At 36.5% G+C, this 21593-nt stretch overlaps 1 protein-coding gene across 2 annotated transcripts in view; it reads left to right on the top strand.

Moving 5' to 3' along the window:
- The window catches only part of ptprn2 (protein tyrosine phosphatase receptor type N2), a 379044-nt gene that overhangs the window by 316130 nt on the left and 41321 nt on the right, over nucleotides 1-21593 (top strand). For both annotated transcript variants that reach the window (XM_062021618.1, XM_062021619.1), the window contains exons 14-15: nucleotides 12444-12582; nucleotides 17226-17299. In XM_062021618.1, coding sequence (XP_061877602.1) covers nucleotides 12444-12582; nucleotides 17226-17299 — 213 coding nt within the window. The remainder of the gene's footprint in view (nucleotides 1-12443; nucleotides 12583-17225; nucleotides 17300-21593) is intronic.

The raw sequence follows: 21593 nt of genomic DNA, 5'->3' as shown, positions 1-21593 counted from the left end.
TATCAACACTTCAGTCATCAACAATTGCATCATCAGAGAAATGGACATTGGAACAGTGTAGGACTGACTTGGTAGGATATGGACAGCAAGTAGTGGACATAGAGAGAGATATCAGAAAGCCTAAGAATAAGTATCTACATTTGATTATTTACAATCCGGGGAGGTAGGATGTGGAAGGGAGTTTGTTAGTTTAGGGTTGAAGTTGCCTGGAGGTGTTCTTTTAGTGCGGTTTTGAAGGAGGATAGAGATGCACTTTCTTTTACACCTGTTGGGAGTGCATTCCATATTGAAGTGGCATAGAAGGAGAATGAGTTAAGACCTTTGTTAGATCGGAATCTGGGTTTAACGTGGTTTGTGGAGCTCCCCCTGGTGTTGTGGTTATGGCGGTCATTTACGTTATGGAAGTAGTTTGACATGTACTTCGGTATCAGGGAGGTGTAGCGGATTTTATAGACTAGGCTCAGTGCAAGTTGTTTTACTCTGTCCTCCACCCTGAGCCAGCCCACTTTGGAGAAGTGGGTAGGAGTGAGGTGTGATCTGGGGTGGAGGTCTACAAGTAACCTGACTAGCTTGTTCTGGGATGTTTGGAGTCTAAAATTTGAGGGTTTTAGAGATGCTGGGGTAGCAGGAGGTGCAAGCGTAATCGAAAAAGGGTTACATAGAATCAACAAAACTTGCAACAAAGGGCAAGGAGTGGGAGCTACGGAGGCCGGCTGCTGCTGTATAAGCGCTACTCAGCCGTCCATCGGGGAATCAAGCGATGGTGAAGGCGTGGGGTGACGTGAATGTGACTTTTTCGTCAGCTTTGGGCGAGCTACGTCACTCGTGTGCGCCGGGAAAGACACAGTCACCAGTGGAAGTGGGTATCTCATCACAACATTCGGTTTCGGTGAGAAAAGTCTATTTAAGACGACCAAATTTTCAGTGCATCACTTGTCAATAGTGTGCAAATAATAGGTTATTTGTAATGTATGAATATATATTTTGATTCTCACAAAATAGCGATTGTTGAAGGACCGGAATTAACGCTGTGGCACATTTGCCTACATAAGGCTATCACTGATGTCCGTGTCTCCTCTAATCATTAAAAGATTAGAACCCTTCCAAATATATTACACTATATACATCCATTCATACATTATATCACTTTCACGTAAAAAACACACATTTCTAAGGTGTGGGGACTTTTATTTTATTTTGTAGAAGTAGCGACTTCCTCCCGGTCAACTTCCTTTGTTTTCACTTTATCAAAGTGCGCATGCAAGTGACGTCGGGGCCACTTGGGGGCACGTTAAGCATGCTTTTCTTACCATATATTTGGTTTTAAGTCAAATGTTTCTCATTACTGACTCACTGACACAGGAACGCCCTCTGGTGGTAAAATGGAGGAACAAATCTCCAAAATAAATGTTTAAAAAATGAAATCTCTTAAATGAATCACGTAATGTGACCACACATTACAGTTACAAAAGAAACTTAAAACATGGGTAACACACTCGTAAAAAAGCACAGGCTTTTTTTTTTCTTTTCTTTTTTTTTGTAGCTGCCATAAAAGCATTTTAGGCCATGACAACCATAAAAAAAAGCCAGGGTATGCATATGTGATGTATTTGGAAGAAACTCTAAAATATGTTAAACTTGTTATTTTGAACTATTTTTTTTAATGTAAACTGTTTCTTTCCCATGATTTAGTTTTAGTACAATACATTAGTGATGATACTGATGCATTATGAAACACAAAGAGTGATACCGTGTCCCTCTACCTCTTCATGTGTGTGTCACTTTAAGAAAAAACAACAACACAACTGCTGTCTCATTGGACTGTGAAGCACCAAACTGCTGTTCATCAGGAAGTACTTATTTTGGCTCACACTCTGCTCGTACTAAACAAAGACTAACATTTAACATCAGTTTTCATCACCATCATTAATCTAAATCGATTTGAGGGAAAAGGTCAAATTCAAAGTGTCGAATTATTTTGATCTTTTAGGGCCAAATAATGTAAATGTTCTACTTTTCCTGTTTACTAGTTAGCTCTTTGACCAGATTTGCGCATTTCATAGTCTTTTCTGCGCGGCTATTTGTTAAAAAAATATATGTATGTATGTATATATATATATATATATATATATATATATATATATATATATATATATATATATATATATATATATATATATATATATATATATATATATATATATATATATACAGTATATATATATATATATATATATATATATATATATATATATATATATATATACAGTATATATATATATATACGTATATACATATATTTATTTATATATATATATGTATATGTTATATATATACCTATATATATATGTATGTGTGTATATATATACCTATATATATATGTATGTGTGTATATATATATATATGTATGTATGTATGTATATATATATTTATAAATACAGTATATATATATATATATATACGTATATACATATATTTATTTATATATATATGTATATGTTATATATATATATATATATATATATATACATATATATATACATATAGATATATATAACATATATGTATGTATGTATGTGTGTATATATATGTATATGTATATATATATATAACATATATGTATATATGTATATATATATGTGTATATTTATGTATATATGTATGTATATGTATGTACGTATATGTATATATGTGTATATTCATGTATATATGCATGTATATATGTATGTATTTATGTATATGTATGCATGTATGTATATGTATGTACGTATATGTATGTATAGATGTATAAAAATGTGTGTACATTTGTGTATATGTATGTATATATGTATGTATATATATTTATGTATATATGTATGTAAATATATTTATGTATATATGTATGTAAATGTAAATATGTATATATATATATATATGTAAATGTATATGTGCGTATATATGTTTATATGTGCACATATGTGTATGTGTGTATATATGTGTATGTATGTATGTATATATAAATGTATGGATGGATGTATAAATATGTATTTATAAATGTATACACATCTATATATCGGCTTGCATGTAAAATCACTGATCCAATACAAGCAGTCTTGCAGCACACAAGGTTTGTCTTTTCTCATAATTTTAATTAAGTCATTTACAACAAGTAAACTTATTAGGCTACTAGGAGCTTGCAGTTACACAACAGCTTAGCACACAAGCGAGCCGCACGTCATGAGTGTCCTATAGAGGGGTCATATTATGATTAGTTTTTTCTACATTGAAAGCCACTTGTGGTCTACATAATATGTAACGGTGGTTCTTTGGACACAATTTGGATGCACTGTTTTGTGGGCGGCCTTATTTACGTGCCTCCACTTCGACTGCTTATTTTTTCCCGTCAGCCATGTTGTCGTTTTTAGAGCTTGCATAGCGCGTCCACTGACAGATATAAGTTCGAACTATACGCTACTTTCTATTAGAAATGGCAACAGTGGTGGATGTATGTGCACATATGAGCCAGTCTGCCCCACAACAAGAGGATAGAGAAAAATGAAGGAACTTATTACAATACTACAATGGCGTACTTGTGCAAAACTCTCCGGGTAAAACTTTACCTTATATGGAGATATCTGCTGACATCACCAATGGAAAAAAACATCACAAATTGTGCAAATTTCAGACGGCTCGTTTGGTTGAAGTATAAAAAAAGGCAAGATTATTTTATAAATATCTCCGCCATGCCTGCATGGTTTGAATTCAAATTTTCAGGACTTATGCAGATCCCAAATACACAAAAACAGGTACCAATCGGTGAGAAAAGTTGGTTTTGCATAACAGGTCCCCTTCAATTGAACATCATTTTTGCAGTCAAAAACATGACATTGGTCAACATAATCTCGTATCAAATAATTACATACACATTCTCCAGTAACACACGTTTCCGCATCATTAAACTCACCGCAACCGGAGTTTAATTTAATGAATTATTATAACCACGAGGTGTCACCAAAAAAATTTTAAAAAATTAAAATTAACTTAGTATTAGGAGTGCTGAAAAAAAATCGATTAACATCTGAATCGCAATTTTTTATTTAAACTGATTCTGAACCAATTCATGGTTAGGAAAAAAAAAAGGTTTTAGTTTTTTTTCAAAAATCCATTTTCTAAAATCAATTTTTTTAGGCTTACTCACTGCGCGTATACGTCACATGTCAGCAGTCAATGTGAGCTACCTGTTTTGAAAATGTTTTATTATAATTTTATACCAAATATTATATGGCGAAAATCCGTGTGAATCGAGAATCGGGTCTGAATCACCCCTGGAATCGGAATCGAATCAAAGCGTGAGTGGGTGGACGATTCACATCCCTAATCGGTATTGGCCAATACTCAAGTCTCCGATATTGGTATCGGGACACCTCTCACGTCAATACAGGTAGTGAGACTACAATACTGTTCATTCGGACTACAATACTGTTCATTCAATGACTGTAAATAATGTAAAAACAAGAGTATAAAGAAGTCATACTGTTCCATTACCTTTGTTCATACTACTCAACTGCCAAAGAAACTGTAGACACTAGGGGTGTGGGAAAAAATCGATTCGAATTCGAATCGCGATTCTCACGTTGTGCGATTCAGAATCGATTCTCATTTTTAAAAAATCGATTTGTATGTTGGTTTTTGTTATTTTTATTTTTTTTCCATTAATCAATCCAACAAAACAATACACAGCAATACCATAACAATGCAATCCAATTCCAAAACCAAACCTGACCCAGCAACACTCAGAACTGCAATAAACAGAGCAATTGAGAGGAGACACAAACACCACACAGAACAAACCAAAAGTAGTGAAACAAAAATGAATATTATCAACAACAGTATCAATATTAGTTACAACGTCAATATAGCAGTGATTAAAAATCCCTTACTGACATTATCATTAGACATTTATAAAAAAAAAAAGAACAATAGTGTCACAGTGGCTTACACTTGCATCGCATCTCAAAAGCTTGACAACACACTGTGTCCAATATTTTCACAAAGATAAAATAAGTCATATTTTTGGTTCATTTAATAGTTAAAACAAATTTACATTATTGCAATCAGTTGATAAAACATTGTCCTTTACAATTATAAAAGCTTTTTACAAAAATCTACTACTCTGCTTGCATATCAGCAGACTGGGGTAGATCCTGCTGAAATCCTATGTATTGAATGAATAGAGAATCCTTTTGTTTTTGAATCGAGAATCGCGTTGAATCGGAAAAAAAACGATTTTGAATCGAATCGTGACCTCAAGAATCGATATTGAATCGAATCGTGGAACACCCAAAGATTCGCAGCCCTAGTAGACGCCTTAATATTTTTTGCTTCCTATACTGTATATACTGTTATTCTATTTCATCTTGATACTGGTACTGTATTTGACTACTGTACTTCTACTTGTACTGATACCTCTACCATAACTACTGTAACTTATTGTGCAACTTATTGTCTTGTAATTAATGTACATCAGAGCTATTCAAATTTTTGTATTTTTGGTATTTAGTGTATTGGATTCTGCAACTAGTGTTTGGATCCCACTGTACGCAATATCTGAAGAGCATGGAAAAAAGCATTTCACTGTGGTGTACTCTGCATGTGACGAAAAAAACTTGAAACTTGAGTGTGCCACACACTCACTGAGGCGTTATGTACCTCATTTATAGCAATTAAAAACAGTTAGAAAAGAGGCCTCCTAAAACTGCGGTATGTGCGTAGAAGTACTTGATCTACTAATTTTACACAGACAGCTTTTATGGCACGTATTCACTTTCAAACAGCTGCAGGATGCCTCGTGGGATACGTTGTGGTTGAGACGGTGTTAAATGTCGCTTGTAAAACAATGCCGTCTCTAAAGAGTTCATCATGTCACAAAGGCGTCGCGTTTAATGCGACAGTAATATGTTACCTGTTGTCGTCCTCCATTCTCATTTCAGCAGCAACCTCTGCTGCCGTGGAGACCGCTTAAAGGATTAGACATTGTTTCCCTGACACCCGGGCCTCCCATCCCGACTCCCTGATTGGCAGACCTAATCCTCCCTCCCCGTTCGCTAAACCCTCCGCCAGCCCGTCTCTGAAAATGAGCCACGGTCCGCTGCCTCTCGCCAGGAGCGCACCGCCGCCCTGATAAGCAAGCGGCGACGTGGCGTTCAAGCAAAATCTGAATGTAGAGGACAATCAATGTGAGGAGTAGACAAGTTTTAAGGTGGCATGAATGAACACTCCATACCAGGGGTGTGCAACTTGTTTTCATGGAGGGCCACATGGCAGTCATGGCCGCCCTCAGAGGGCCGCTTGTAACAGTGAATGTAGGAATATAAAAGTATAATCGCCTCATTATATTATTGCCTATGCATTTGGTTATTTGATTTTTTTTAACGTACAAATTGATGGATAACTTGCTTTGAAATCGTAAGTCAAGGTGACAAGCAGATAATTAAGTATTTATTGTTATTTCTACAAACAGTATACAGTATATAATAATTAGGAGTGCTAAAAAAAAATTTCTTTAATCACATTCAAATCCCGATTTTTTTTGTAATTTTCAAAAATCTAATTAATTCAATTTTTTGGGACGAATTTTAAAAAATAATAACATTTTTTAGGCCATGTCTATGCTTACTTGGTGGACGTATGTGTCATACATCAACAACCAAAAGGTTTTGCAACCTGTAAGCTGTTTTGTTAAGGTGTTGTTATTATTATACCAAATAATACATTGCAAAAATCAGTTTGAATCGAGTATCGATTATAAATCAAATCCTCACCCCAAAAATCGGAATCCAATGGCGAGGTGCCCAAAGATTCACACCAATAACAATTGAACATTTGTATTTATATCAAAGTTCAAAACATGATTTTTTTTTTCTGTCAAAATGGAAACAATGAAAGCATTAAGTATCCACTAGGGATGTCCGATAATGGCTTTTTGCCGATATCCGATATTCCAATATTGTCCAACTCTTTAATTACCGATACCGATATCAACCGATACCGATATATACAGTCGTGGAATTAACACATTATTATGCCTAATTTGGACAACCAGGTATGGTGAAGATAAGGTCCTTTTTAAAAAAATAAAATAAGATAAATAAATTAGAAACCTTTTCTTGAATAAAAAAGAAAGTAAAACAATATAAAAACAGTTACATAGAAACTACAAATTAATGAAAATTAGTAAAATTAACTTTTAAAGGTTAGTACTATTAGTGGACCAGCAGCACGCACAATCATGTGTGCTTACAGACTGTATCCCTTTTTGTTATAGACATAATATAATATATCTGTATATATGTTATTCTGTACACATATTATGTATATATTCGTATATATGTTAGATTTTTTTATTGCTATATTAGTCTATTTATACCTGAATTGTCCTTTCCATCCTTACACTTTCCATCATTGTAACTGAGCTACTGTGTTGAACAATTTCCCTTGTGGATCATTAAAGTTTGTCTAAGTCTTAGCGTAAGACTGTATTGATATATATTGATATATAATGTAGGAACCAGAATATTAAGAACAGAAAGAAACAACCCTTTTGTGTGAATGAGTGTGATTGAGTGTAAATGGGGGAGGGAGGTTTTTGGGTTGGTGCACTAATTGTAAGTGTATCTTGTGTTTTTTATGTTGATTTAATAAAAATTAAAAAAAATTTAAAAAAACAAAAACACGATACTGATAATAAAAAAAACGATACCGATAATTTCCGATATTACATTTTAAAGCAATTATCGGACATCTCTAGTATCCACATTATTTCAAGGCTTTCGCGGGCCACATTAAATGACGTGTCGGGCCGGATCTGGCCCCCGGGCCTTGAGTTTGACACGTGTGCTCTATGCGGTTGTTAAGGGCCACAGACAGGAAGGAGGACCACATGATCATGGCATAGAAAGGAAGTAAAAATATGACGCATCTATTTGTGGCAACAAACTTATGTTGGAGTTTCAGTTTAGCACATACTGTAATTGTGATGCATTCAAGGAACCCTGATTCAAGTTTGAAACAGAGGCGTCCCTCGTTTGAAAGACAGGGGAGGCTGTAATATAATAAGATGAATTACACTATATTTAGCACGTTAGGCTTTTTTGTCCCGGTAATCCAATTTTTTTATTTCTAACCTTACTGTTTCTGTATTACTGCAAATTGGCTCACATTCTTCTTGTGCTTGACTGAGAGCAACAACACGCTAAGGTTAGCATGTTAATGTTTTATGCTAACATTTTTTTAAATGTTGTATGTTTAAACTAGGGATGTCCGATAATATCGGACTGCCGATATTATCGGCCGATAAATGCTTTAAAATGTAATATCGGAAATTATCGGTATCGGTTTCAAAAAGTAAAATTTATGACTTTTTAAAACGCAGCTGTGTACATGGACGTAGGGAGAGGTACAGAGCGGCAATAAACCTTGAAGGCACTGCCTTTTCGTGCCGGCCCAGTCACATAATATCTACGGCTTTTCACACACACAAGTGAATGCAAGGTCTACTTGGTCAACAGCCATACAGGTCACACTGAGGGTGAGCGTATAAACAACTTTAACACTGTTACAAATATGTGCCATACTGTGAACCCACAAACACATTTTGGGAGAACATCCGCACCGTAACACAACATAAACACAACAGAACAAATACCCAGAACCCCTTGCAGCACTAACTCTTCCGGGACGCTACAATATACGCTACCCCCTAACCCCCCACCTCAACCCACCCCGCCGCCCCCCAACCCCGCCCACCTCAACCTCCTCTTGCTCTCCCAAATTCCAAGCTGCTGTTTTGAGGCATGTTAAAAAAAATAATGCACTTTGTGACTTCAATAATAAATATGGCAGTGCCATGTTGGCATTTTTTTCCATAACTTGGGTTGATTTATTTTGGAAAACCTTGTTACATTGTTTAATGCATCCAGCGGGGCATCACAACAAAATTAGGCATAATAATGTGTTAATTCCACGACTGTATATATCGATATCGGTTGATATCGGAATCGGTAATTAAGAGTTGGACAATATCGGAATATCGGATATCGGCAAAAAAGCCATTATCGGACATCTCTAGTTTAAACCCAAAAATTATAGATTTTGCATAGTCTTTATTATCATAATTTTAATTAACTATTCCAATGGTAACATGCAAATGTTAGCATGCTAATGATTTATGCTAACATTTTTTTTATTTTGTATGTTTAAACCCCAAAATTATGGATTTCGCATAGTCTTTATTATCTTGATTTTAATTAACTATTCCAATAGTAATATACAAATGTTAGCAGGCTAATGAGTCATGCTAACATTTTAACTAATTTGTACATTTAAACCTAAAACAAATCATAAATTTCGCTACTAGTTGCTATCAATCAATCAATCAATCAAAGTTGATTTATATAGCCCTTAATCTCGTGGTACGCCAAATAATCACTTGATTAAAGTACAGCGTTTTATGTTCCTATATACAAACACAGTGTTACTGTTCAAACTGTGTAATGTTACTATGGCCACAAATACAGTCGTGGTCAAAAGTTGACATACACTTGTAAAGAACATAATTTCATGGATGTCTTGAGATTCCAATAATTTCTACAACTCTTATTTTTTTGTGATAGAGTGATTGGAGCCCATACTTGTTGGTCACAACCAAACATTCATGAAGTTTGGTTCTTTTATGAATTTATTATGGGTGTACTGAAAATGTGAGCAAATTTGCTGGGTCAAAAGTATACATACAGCAATTTTAATATTTGGTTACATGTCCCTTGGCAAGTTTCACTGCAATAAGGCGCTTTTGGTAGCCATCCACAAGCTTCTGGTTGAATTTTTGACCACTCCTCTTGACAAAATTGGTGCAGTTCAGCTAAATTGGTTGGTTTTCTGACATGGACTTGTTTCTTCAGCATTGTCCACACGTTTAAGTCAGGACTTTGGGAAGGCCATTCTAAAACCTTAATTCTAGCCTGATTTAGCCTTTCCTTTACCACTTTTGATGTGTGTTTGGGGTCATTGTCCTGTTGGAACACCCAACTGCACCCAAGACCCAACCTCCGGGCTGATGATTTTAGGTTGTCCTGAAGAATTTGGAGGTAATCCAATCCTCTTTTTTCATTGTCCCATTTACTCTTTGTAAAGCACCAGTTCCATTGGCAGCAAAACAGGCCCAGAGCATAATACCACCACCACCATGCTTGACGGTAGGATGGTGTTCCTGGGATTAAAGGCTTCACCTTTTCTCCTCCAAACAGTTTGCTGGGTATTGTGGCCTAATAGCTCCATTTTTGTTTCATCTGACCACAGAACTTTCCTCCAGAAGGTCTTATCTTTGTCCATGTGATCAGCAGCAAACTTTAGACAAGTCTTAAGGTGTCACTTCTGGAGCAAAGGCTTTCCTCTTGCATGCAAAACACGCTTGACTGTGGACAGACACCTGTGTTCCAGCAGCTTCCAATTCATTGCAGACCTGCTTTTTGGTGGTTCTCGGTTGACTCTTGATCATCCTGACCAATTTTCTCTCAGCAGCAGGTGATAGCTTGCGTTTTCTTCCTGATCGTGGCAGTGACAAAACTGTGCCATGCACTTTATACTTACCAATACTTGTCTGCAAAGTTGCTCTTGGGACCTTAAGCTGCTTTGAAATGGCTCCAAGTGACTTTCCTGACTTGTTCAAGTCAATGATTAGTTTTTTTCAGATCTGTGCTGAGTTCTTTTGACTATCCCATTGTCGCGTTTGTAATCGAGTCTAATGACTGCATCACGTGAGCCCTATTTAGATGGGCTCAGAGAAGTCAACAGGTGTCGTCAATCATAATCACTCACATGAAGTTAAAAGGCCATGCCACACTGCAAAAACTGAAATCTAAGTAAGATTAAATATCTCAAATAAGGGTGATATTTGCTTATTTTCTGTCTGATAAGATAATTCTTCTCACTAAGCAGATTTTATGTTAGTGTTTTACTTGTTTTAAGGGTTTTGGTCCTAAATGATCTCAGTAAGATATTACAGCTTGTTGCTGAGATTCGATGACCTATATTGAGTAAAACATGCTTGAAACGAGAATATCAACTGATGCAAAGCTGTGTCATCAACACTCACAAGTATAAAACTACTTTTTTAAAGTAATAATTTCTTACTTCAAGCATGAAAAAAAAAATCATGATGCCGAGCGCATATCATTATGTCAAGATAATGGCACTAGCATTTACTTAATTTAAGAATATTTTTCACCATATTGAACAAAAAGGTCTCCTTTTTTTTCTACCAAGAAAAGTGCACTTAGTGAGAATATACTTATTGTAAGGTATTTTTTGGTTCATGGAGGTTAGCTAATTTTACTTGTTTTGGAAAGTCTTGACAAGCCGAATTTTCTTGTTCTATTGGCAGATAATTTTGCTTAGTTCAAATAAAATACCCCTAATTTTTGTATTTTTTTCCCTTGTTTTTGAACACTGACTTTTTGCAGTGCATGAAGCTAATTTGATTTGATTGTAACTTTTCTACATCACCAAAATGTATAAATTATATTGATGTACGTATACTTTTGACCCAGCAGATTTGGTCACATGTTCAGTAGACCCATAATAAATTCATAAAATATTCAAACTTCATGAATGTTTTTTGTGACATACAAGTATGTGCTCCAATCACTTTATCACAAAACAATAAGAGTTGTAGAAATTATTGGAAACTCAAGACAGCCATGACATTATGTCCTTCACAAGTGTATGAAATTTTTTGACCACGACTGTATTAAATATGCTTGTTAGATTAAACCTGTGCCTTGTTTTCGATGACTACTTACACCACTGTTTTTTTTCAATGCCGGTCGTTATGAACAAACTTTGAGAACACTAATTTGGGCTTCAGGTGTGGAACACTGTCATCATCGAACAATAAACTTTGATTCCCGTCATTAGTTCCATTTGTCAGCGTCTTAAAGAGTAGCCTCCGTCAGGCTGATTAGCTTTTGTGTGCAGGAAGGACGTCTTTTAGTCCGCTTTTTGACAGACAGGAGAGAAGGAAACAATGAAGCGTGCACACATGTGCGTATCACTTTCATTGTATTAGCCAGTTGATCCCTGACATCACTTTATGAGGCGGTAATCTTCCGCCCCGCACAATAGCGGACTAAACCATTTAACCTTCATCGGGGGGGGGGGCATAATACAAGACGGAAGCGGCGAGGGAGGGGTGGGACATGGCACCCATCTTTAAGCTCCCTAAGACTCGCCCTGGTTTGGGACACACACACCTTCTTCTCGCCTATTCAATTTTGTCCTGCGCAGCTTAAACGCAGACAATCTTATCAGTGGCCATGCAAGTTGCGAGCAGCAGGCGGTCTCTCAGGGGTCCTAATTGTACCCAGGTCTCACGCTTGTGTTGTGATGCTTCCCCCCCCCACCCTCAGTCGTACATGGAGGACCACTTGAAGAACAAGAACCGTCTGGAGCGCGAATGGGAGGCCCTCTGCTCCTACCAGGCGGAGCCCGGCAGCTGCAGCGTGGCGCTGGGCACAAAGAAGAACCGTTCGGACGCCGTGCTGCCTTGTGAGTACACCGGTGTTTTTTTATTTATCGTATTTTCCGGACTATTAGGCGCACTTAAAATCATTTTTTTCCCCCTCAAAACTCGACAGTGCGCCTTATAACCCTGTGCGCCTAATTTACGCAATAATTCTGGTTTTGCTTACCGACCTCGACGCAATTTTATTTGGTACATGATGTAATGATAAGTGTGACTAGTAGATGGCAGTCAAACATAAGAGATATGTGTAGGCTGCACTATGATGGCAATATGACTTAAGTAAAAAACACCAACATTTTGTAAGTCTATTGAAAATATAGAACATTACACACATTGCTAAAAAATATATCAAAATGTTTTTAGTACGACTTCGGCATACTTGCCAACCTTGAGACCTCCAATATCGGAAGGTGGGGGTTGGGGGCGGGGGGCGTGTTTATTTACAGCTAGAATTCACCAACTCGAGTATTTCATATACAGTATATATATATGTATGAAATACTTGACTTTCAGTGAATTCTAGCTATATATATATTTTTTTTTTTAAATTTTATTTACATAAAAGAAATACTTGAATTTCAGTGTTCCTGTGGCTATCCATTAGATGGCAGTATTGTCCTGTTTAACTTCTCCGGTCATGATGAGTATATCATTTCGGCCACCGTGTTCAATGGAGAAGTCTGTTCTACATATTTACAGGCAACATACACCTTCCCCTTCGAACGTCTCCTTGTTGTGTGCGCAGTTGTGCACTCTACTCTCTAAAAGCCCTAGATGTTATGACGTCATTGGGCAGGCAAGCTGTTTATATTGTGGGAAAGCGGACGTGAGAACAGGCTGTCCCCACTCAGTCTCAGGTCCGCATTGAGCTGGAGAGGGCGTGGCCTCCAGCTCCGGGAGTTTGTCGGGAGAAAATCTCTGCCGGGAGGTTGTCGGGAGAGGCGCTGAATAACGGGATTCTCCCGCTAAAAACGGGAGGGTTGGCAAGTATGGACTTCGGTAAGCTATGAAGCCACACCGCTTGATGGATTGTACTGTGCTTCAACATACAAGTATTAATATATTGTGTGTGTATAAGGTAAGACACCTTTGTTTTTCAACTGTGGTTGTTTTTAAAGGGCTTTATAAATAAAGTTGGTATGGTATGGTATGGTATATTATCTGACATTTGTTTCGCAATATTATGCAAAAGCAACTTTTCTTACCTTCTGGTAAAACACTTCCTTGTGGTCTACATACCATGTAATGGTGGTTCTTTGGCCAAAATGCTACCGACCGGAGATATTTTATTTGGTACATGGTGAAATGATAAGTGGGACCAGTAGATGGCAGTCACACATAAGAGATATGTGTACACTGCAATATGATGGCAGTCACACACAAGAGAAACGTGTAGACTGCAATATGACTCAAGCAATGTTCCCTCTAATTTTTCACGTGTGTGAGCAAACGCAAAAACTCCCTGAGCATTCAGTGGAGCCCGTGTGAGCAACATCAGACGTGCACACTGTGGCTACACCAGCAGCACACCTGTCCCAAACCTGACTAAATAACAAGTTCAATCTCCATCCATCCATCCATTTTCTACCGCTTGTCCCTTTCGGGGTCGCGGGGGGTGCTGGAGCCTATCTCAGCTGCATTCGGGCGGAAGGCGGGGTACACCCTGGACAAGTCCCCGCCTCATCGCAGGGCCAACACAGATAGACAGACAACATTCTCTTATTATTATAATCAAATGACAGCAGTCATTTCCATTTCTAATAGAAGTGTTTAGGCCCACTTACAATGACAATAACAAAAAATATAGTTTTTCATGAACTGTGTACTTGTATTGTATGTCTGGGTGGAGGTCCTGCTTTGGAAATAATTTGTACCCCTTTCAGACATTGCATTTAGTTCCCATTAAAACATTCACATGTTGCACAATGAGATGTAAGCAGGGGATCATGTGTACATTCCTGCAACTTCCTGTTTGTAAAAAATATATTTTTATTAGTATTTATTTAGTATACTAACAGCATTTCATGATTAATATTTATAAATTAAGATTCCTAATAAATGACACTAGAATAAGCACACATTTGATTGGTAAATCATAGTGTAACGACCTGGAATGACACTTAGTGTGGTGTTGGAGTTGTCCAACTTTTTGTGTGGCTGTAAACGCATCACTGGCTAAGTGCCATATGTGCATGTGTTGGCGCAAGTGAGAAAGAGCGAGCGGCTGCTGTTGATATAACAAAGTTGCTTTTGGTCTGGTTTGTACTGCAGAAAATGACCACTTTTGCTAGATATCATTTTTTTTACTAATGTTTTGGTGATGTGTTTATGGCCGACAAAAAAGAGTTTTGCTCAGTAAAGTGATGGTTGGAATTCATGTCCTCAAAGCGTCTCGACAGACGTTACAATATTTGAACAATGATGACGAAAACTGTTTTCTCTGTCGTGTCCGTGTGTCGAAAATTGTTATGCACTTATTTTTTTATTTGATTTTGTGCGTGGCATAGATTTGCCATGCGCAGAGGACGCTTGAGCAGTGCGCAATTGCACAGGCGCGCACCTTAGAGGGAACGTTGGACTCAAGTAAACAACACCAACATTTTATATGTTCCATTGAAAATTTTGAACATTACACGCATTACACATGAAAAAAGATCAAAAATAGACCATTCATCGGCAGTGCGCTTTATAATCCGGTGCGCTCTATGGTCCGGAAAATACGGTATTTTATCAGCTCTTCTACTCCAGTCCTGTGGGTGGCAGTAATGTGCTGGGGCATGTTGCTAACTGCCACGCTTTACATCCAAATCCTAAATCCGAACTTTCTATTTATCATATTTCTCCAGATGGATTAATCGTGTGAATGCTGACAAGTATTTTTGGCTCCTTTTTCCGAAAAATATCTACTTTTTTTGCAAATGATTATTTTCTACAACGGAATGTAATTGATAGATGGTTTTTGGTTTTTTTTTTCAAAGGACTCGCATCAAAGTGAAAACGTGTTTATGCTTGGGGGATTGGTTCCAACTTTTGACCAATGAAATTCAAGAAGATAAATGTAGTGTATTTAAATAAGACACCTTAATAGGCAGCTAAAGGTCCTTCTGTAGCTAATGACTTAGACTTAAACTTAGACTTCCTTTTTATTGTCATTCAAATTGAACTTTACAGCACAGATAAGAACAACATTTCGTTACATAAGCTCATGGTAGTGCAGGATAAAAAAGCAATGGGGGTCCTACAGGCAGTCGTAGGTCAGCTCAATGTTTTGTTTTTTTTGACAGGTCAATTTCATCATCTTTTACGCGCATTGTTCCAATGTTAAACCATTAGAATAATTAGCTAATTTAGGCTAATGTTTTATGTTAGCATTTTAACTACCGTATTTTTCGGTAGTTCGGAGTATAAGTCGCACCTGCCGAAAATGCATAATAAAGAAGGAAAAAAACATATATAAGTCGCACGGGAGCCAAAAAACTGCGACTTATAGTCCGAAAAATACGGTAACTTTGTACGTTTGAATCTAAAAATTACAATTATTCGGCGCAGTATGACAACTGTTCTCATGTACCATGCTAACGTTTTATGCGAGCATTGTAGCTAATTTTGTACATTTGAACCTAAAAATCATAGATTTTGTTAAGTGCTACCTTGCAACTATACTAACTGTTTCAATGTTGATATGCTAATGTTAATGCTAACAATGCATTTCTGCTAAATTTGTAGATTCAAGCCTAAAAATCATAGACTCCGTTTATGGGTGTAATCTTACCTATGCATAGGCATTTTAAACTGTTCTAATATTAGCTTGCCAATGTTTTATGCGGGCATTTTAACTATTTTAATATGATTAAACCTAAAAATCATGGATTTTGTTACTAGGTGCTGAATTGCAAGTACGGTATGCCAATTGTTCCGATGTTGCTCTGCTAATGTTAGCATACTAATGGTTTATGCTAGCACTTTAGCTTTTTTTGTATGTTTAAACATAAAACTAATGGATTTCGTTACTCGTCGCTAAATTGTAACTATGCAAACTGTTCCCATGTTAGAATGCTAACGTTTTTTACTAGCATTTTATCAAATTTTGTACGTTTAAACCTAAAAATCATGGATTTTGTTTAAGTGTTATCTTGCATGTATGCTAACTGTTGTAATGTTAGCATGCTAATGGTAGCTTGGTAATATTTTATGCTAGTATTTAGCTATTTTTGTACATTTAAACTTAAAATTCATGGATTTTGTTTTTGGCGCTAAAATGCAATTATGCTAACTGCTCCCATGTTAGCATTCCCACATTTTGTGCTGACTTTTTATCTAATTGTGTATGTTTAAACCTAAAAATCATGGATTTTGTTAATAAGTGATACCTTGCCAGTAAGGTTAACTTGCTATCCGTCTGTGTTAAGTATATATATATATTTTTTTATAACTGTCAATAAATCGTGGCATAAACACCCACTCGGCTGGTTTGCTCTTAACACTTAAACGTCTAAGATTAGAAGCGACGTGTGAAAGAGAAACACTGGTTTGTATCAAGATAAGACTTGATCAACTTCCTCCTCCTCAATGTCAGGGGGCTTGGTAAAATATGTGCGCGCCATGAAAGCCTTTTTCAGCTTCATTTCCTGCTCGTGTGCTGATGAATTCTGCATCTCTTTTACAGATGATCATTCCAGGATCACCCTGAAAGCGAAGAATAACCACAGCGGCTCCGATTACATCAACGCCAGTCCAATCGTGAGTACTGTTTAGAAAGCTGATATGTGCCGTATAGGGTTGGGCGTCATTTACATAACAATCCATCCCAGTCCGTACTATAATGGTGCCTGAACCGGTACTTAAAAGAAGGAAAATGTACACATTTTTGTTCAAAGACAAAGCGCTTCTCTTTTTACGGGATTACCGTATTTTTCGGACTATAAGTTGCAGTTTTTTTCATAGTTTGGCCCGGGGTGCGACTTATACTCAGGAGCGACTTATGTGTGAAATTATTAACACATTAGCGTAAAATATCAAATAATATTATTTAGCTCATTCACGTAAGAGACTAGACGTATAAGATTTCATGGGATTTAGCGATTAGGAGTGACAGATTGTTTGGTAAACGTATAGCATGTTCTATATGTTATAGTTATTTGAATGACTCTTACCATAATATGTTACGTTAACATAGCAGGCACGTTCTCAGTTGGTTATTTATGCCTCATATAACGTACACTTATTCAGCCTGTTGTTCACTATTCTTTATTTATTTTAAATTGCCTTTCAAATGTCTATTCTTGGTGTTGGGTTCTATCAAATAAATTTCCCCCAAAAATGGGACTTATACTCCAGTGCGACTTTTATATGTTTTTTTCCTTCTTTATTATGCATTTTCGGCCGGTGCGACTTATACTCCGGAGCGACTTATACTCCGAAAAATACGGTAAATGTTTTCTGGCAGATTGAAATTAGCTGTATTGTAATGGCAGCGGCAAACAATCTTGTCTTCTTTTTCGCTACCACTGAGACTAGGTTTAATACTACAGGCATGACTGCCACTGCCTTCTGCAGCCCACATCGGGTAATTACAGTTCACTACACAATATTACCATCGCTATGGTATATTCTTTTATAACCCGTTCTGGTTATTAGTCCGCATTTACAGAATGTTTAACAGTCTGAATATGAAATTTTATTAATAAATGGGGAGGGAAGGTGAAAACATTGTCATGCAGAGATATGAATGCTATTAACTTGTACAACATGTTAAGTACGGAATATCAGAAACATTTATTCAGGTAGAAAAGATATCACCCAACATCTTTGACAATGAAAGCATGATCGTAACAATATGCATTTTGTGTTATTAATGCGTGAAACTGATATCTAAACATGGAAGTGTAGCTCCTCTCCTCTAAATGCAAGTGCTCCTAAAGCGGAAATACAAATTCTGTATTCCTACAAAACACAAACTCTGGCAAGACACCAACGCACTGCACTGCAGGTATTTACAAAAAATATATAAAAACAAGTCATTGAAAAAATTGGGTATTTAGGATGTAATCTCTTGTTCCTTATCCTATTTGTGACATTTCCTGACATTTTAATCAAAGTCCGCTCATACCTTTTTGAGCTATGTCGCTAACAAACAATCAAAAAACAACAACCCAGCGAATCAAAGGATAAATTGCCATGTCTTTGTGTGTTTGTTTTATTTGTCTGTCGCTTCCAGACAGGCTGCCGGCGGGTTCACTCTTTGCATCGCTCTCAGCACGAGGGGAATGAAATAAACGGAGTGAACCCTCTTGTCCACTCTCTTCGTATCTGTAGGTGGAGGCGGGGCCGCTAGCCTGCACACACAGAGAACAGTTGTGTGAATGGCTGCACAACAAAAAAATTCGGTTTTTCACGATTACGGAATAAAACGCTGAACAATTGTCGTAAAATGTCGTTCAAATGCAGTCTCAGAGAGGCGAGCGATAATTTGCAGTCATGTTGTTACCATATGCATTCAATTATAGCTAATGTTAGCTGTGCGTTAATGTTTAGAATTCCCGTGTTCATGATGAGTGCATCTCGCCCTGAGTGTGATTGGTTGATAATGAGGAAGCGTTGTGTTGCGACGCGGAGCACGACGGAGAAACATTTTAGAATAGGGCATTTTCCCAGAATGGCATTCTATTTGTATTTCTAATAATTTGCATAATTGGCTATGATGCATTTTTTTCTTTTTTATTAAAAAAATTGCCTCCATATAGTATATTTAAAGACATATCTGTGTGTTAATATTGGTGTCAACATTTTTTTTCCTGTTCCAGTATATTTTTCTGCTCTATTTTTCAATGTTTGCAGGTTATTTTTGTACTACAATGAAGGGTAGTCCCGATACCAATATTTTGGTACCGGTACCAAAATATACTTTTGATTCTTTTTGATACTTTTCTAAATAAAGGGGACCACAAAAAATGGCATTATTGGCTTTATTTTAACAAAAAATCTTAGAGTACATTAAACATATGTTTCTTATTGCAATTGAAGAACAATGTTGTCCTTAAATAAAATAGTGAACATACAAGACAACTTGTCTTTTAGTAGTAAGTAAACAAACAAAGGCTCCTAACTTGTCTGCTGACGTATGCAGTAACATATTGTCATTTCTCTTTCTATTATTTTGTCAAAATTATAAAGGACAAGCTGTAAAAATGGATTATTAATCCATTTGTTCATTTACTGTTAATATCTGGTTATTTTCCGTTTCTACATGTTCTATCTACACTTCTATTAAAATGTAATAATCACTTATTCTCCTGTTGTTTGGATACTTTACATTAGTTTTGGATGATACCACAAATTTAGGTATTGATCCGATACCAAGTAGTTACAGGATCGTACATTGGTCATATTCAAAGTCTTCATGTTCTCCAGGGACGTGTTTACTGAGTTTATAAACATAATATGAATTTTTAAAAAAGGAAAAAAGATTTTGTGATGATAAAAAATATAGATGTAGTCATAGTAGTATCGACTAGATACGCTCCTGTACTTGGTATCATTACAGTGGATGGCATTTGTTTACATTCAGGCACACTAGTTTTTGTTAGCGGTGATGCCGGTGAGCTATTGTATCCTCTTACAGTGTGTAGTGAAGCCTTTCTACTTACAGTATTATAGTCACCCAAGTCTGTGGAAACGTTGAACTGCTAGACCAGCCTGCGAGCTAACTAACTACGGAACCTTGTTGTGTCACTCTAATTTCGAAACAAAAAAGTAGTCTGAGCACCGAAAGGAGCCGCAGATAACTAGAGGCGGGTAGTAACAATTACTCCATTACATTTACTTTGGTAACATTTTGTATATATATTACTTTTCAGAGTAGTTCTAATGCCACATATTGTTTAATTTTACTTGTGAAACGCTACTTTTACTCCATTACACTGAGTTTAATTTTTATCGCTACATTTATTGATACCATCATTATATTTATTGGTAATCTATTGATTAGTGCTGGCAAAGATGCATTCATTTGGCTCATTTGAGACACTTCTCCAAGGGGGCACTGTCACATGACTCTGTTTCACCAATCCGACGTGAGCACTAGTAACGTTCGACTGCCATTTCACCAACCAAACGAAGCCTGGCAATCACATGACTCACACGACACACTGTAAAAAGTGACATGATGTCACACTTGACAAACTACGAAAAAGAACATTCATATCATGTGCTGTCATCTGTGTCTGTAGAAATTTTCACATTTCAGCCTTGAAGAATTCCACTCTCACCAAGATAAAAGTTGTAGTTCTATTAAGTTGTAGATGTTTTTTAATGTTTTAGCTGCGTATATGCTAATATCTGTCATAAGTTAATGTCAAATGTGCATATTTTGTAGTGCATGCTGTAGTAGTATCTCTCTATCTTACACACACACACCAACTTAAGTTGTAGTCTCAATGCCATTAAAAATAGCTACTAAAAACTCACAAGTTACTCAGTACTTGAGTAGTTTTTTCACTGAATACTTACTTAAATAATTATTTGGAAGAGTCCTTTTTACTTTTACTTAAGTCATATTACTCTAGTCCAGGGGTTGGCAACCCAAAATGTTGAAAGAGCCATATTGAACCAAAAATACAAAAAGCAAATCTGTCTGGAGCCGCAAAAAATGAAAAGCCGTATATAAGTGTTATAATGAAGGCAACACATGATGTAAGTGTCTATATTAGCTATAATAGCCTACTATCAAAATGACTATGTGTCGCAGGCTGAAGCAAATCTTCGTTGACAGAAATGTTGAAATGTAATATTTATTCTACACATTTTTACAACATTAGAAAACATTAGTAAATCAGAGGCTACTCAGAAGGTGAGATAACTCCTGGAAATTTCTGGCTTTTTAATCGCCAAAGGTATAGATGTGTGTGTCAAAGTTAAAGGAAACGGCAGGCTGTCTTCTTTTAATAGATTTATTACAATATTTGGCAAGGTAGGTAATGTTTGCTGTGGTCTGGAACAACATGGCACACAAACAACTATCTGAAATGCAGTCAAT

Source organism: Entelurus aequoreus, linkage group LG15, assembly GCF_033978785.1.
Source record: "Entelurus aequoreus isolate RoL-2023_Sb linkage group LG15, RoL_Eaeq_v1.1, whole genome shotgun sequence".
NCBI lineage: Eukaryota > Metazoa > Chordata > Actinopteri > Syngnathiformes > Syngnathidae > Entelurus > Entelurus aequoreus.
Note: the sequence above shows the minus strand (reverse complement) of the source record. Positions and strands in the feature narration are given on the sequence as shown.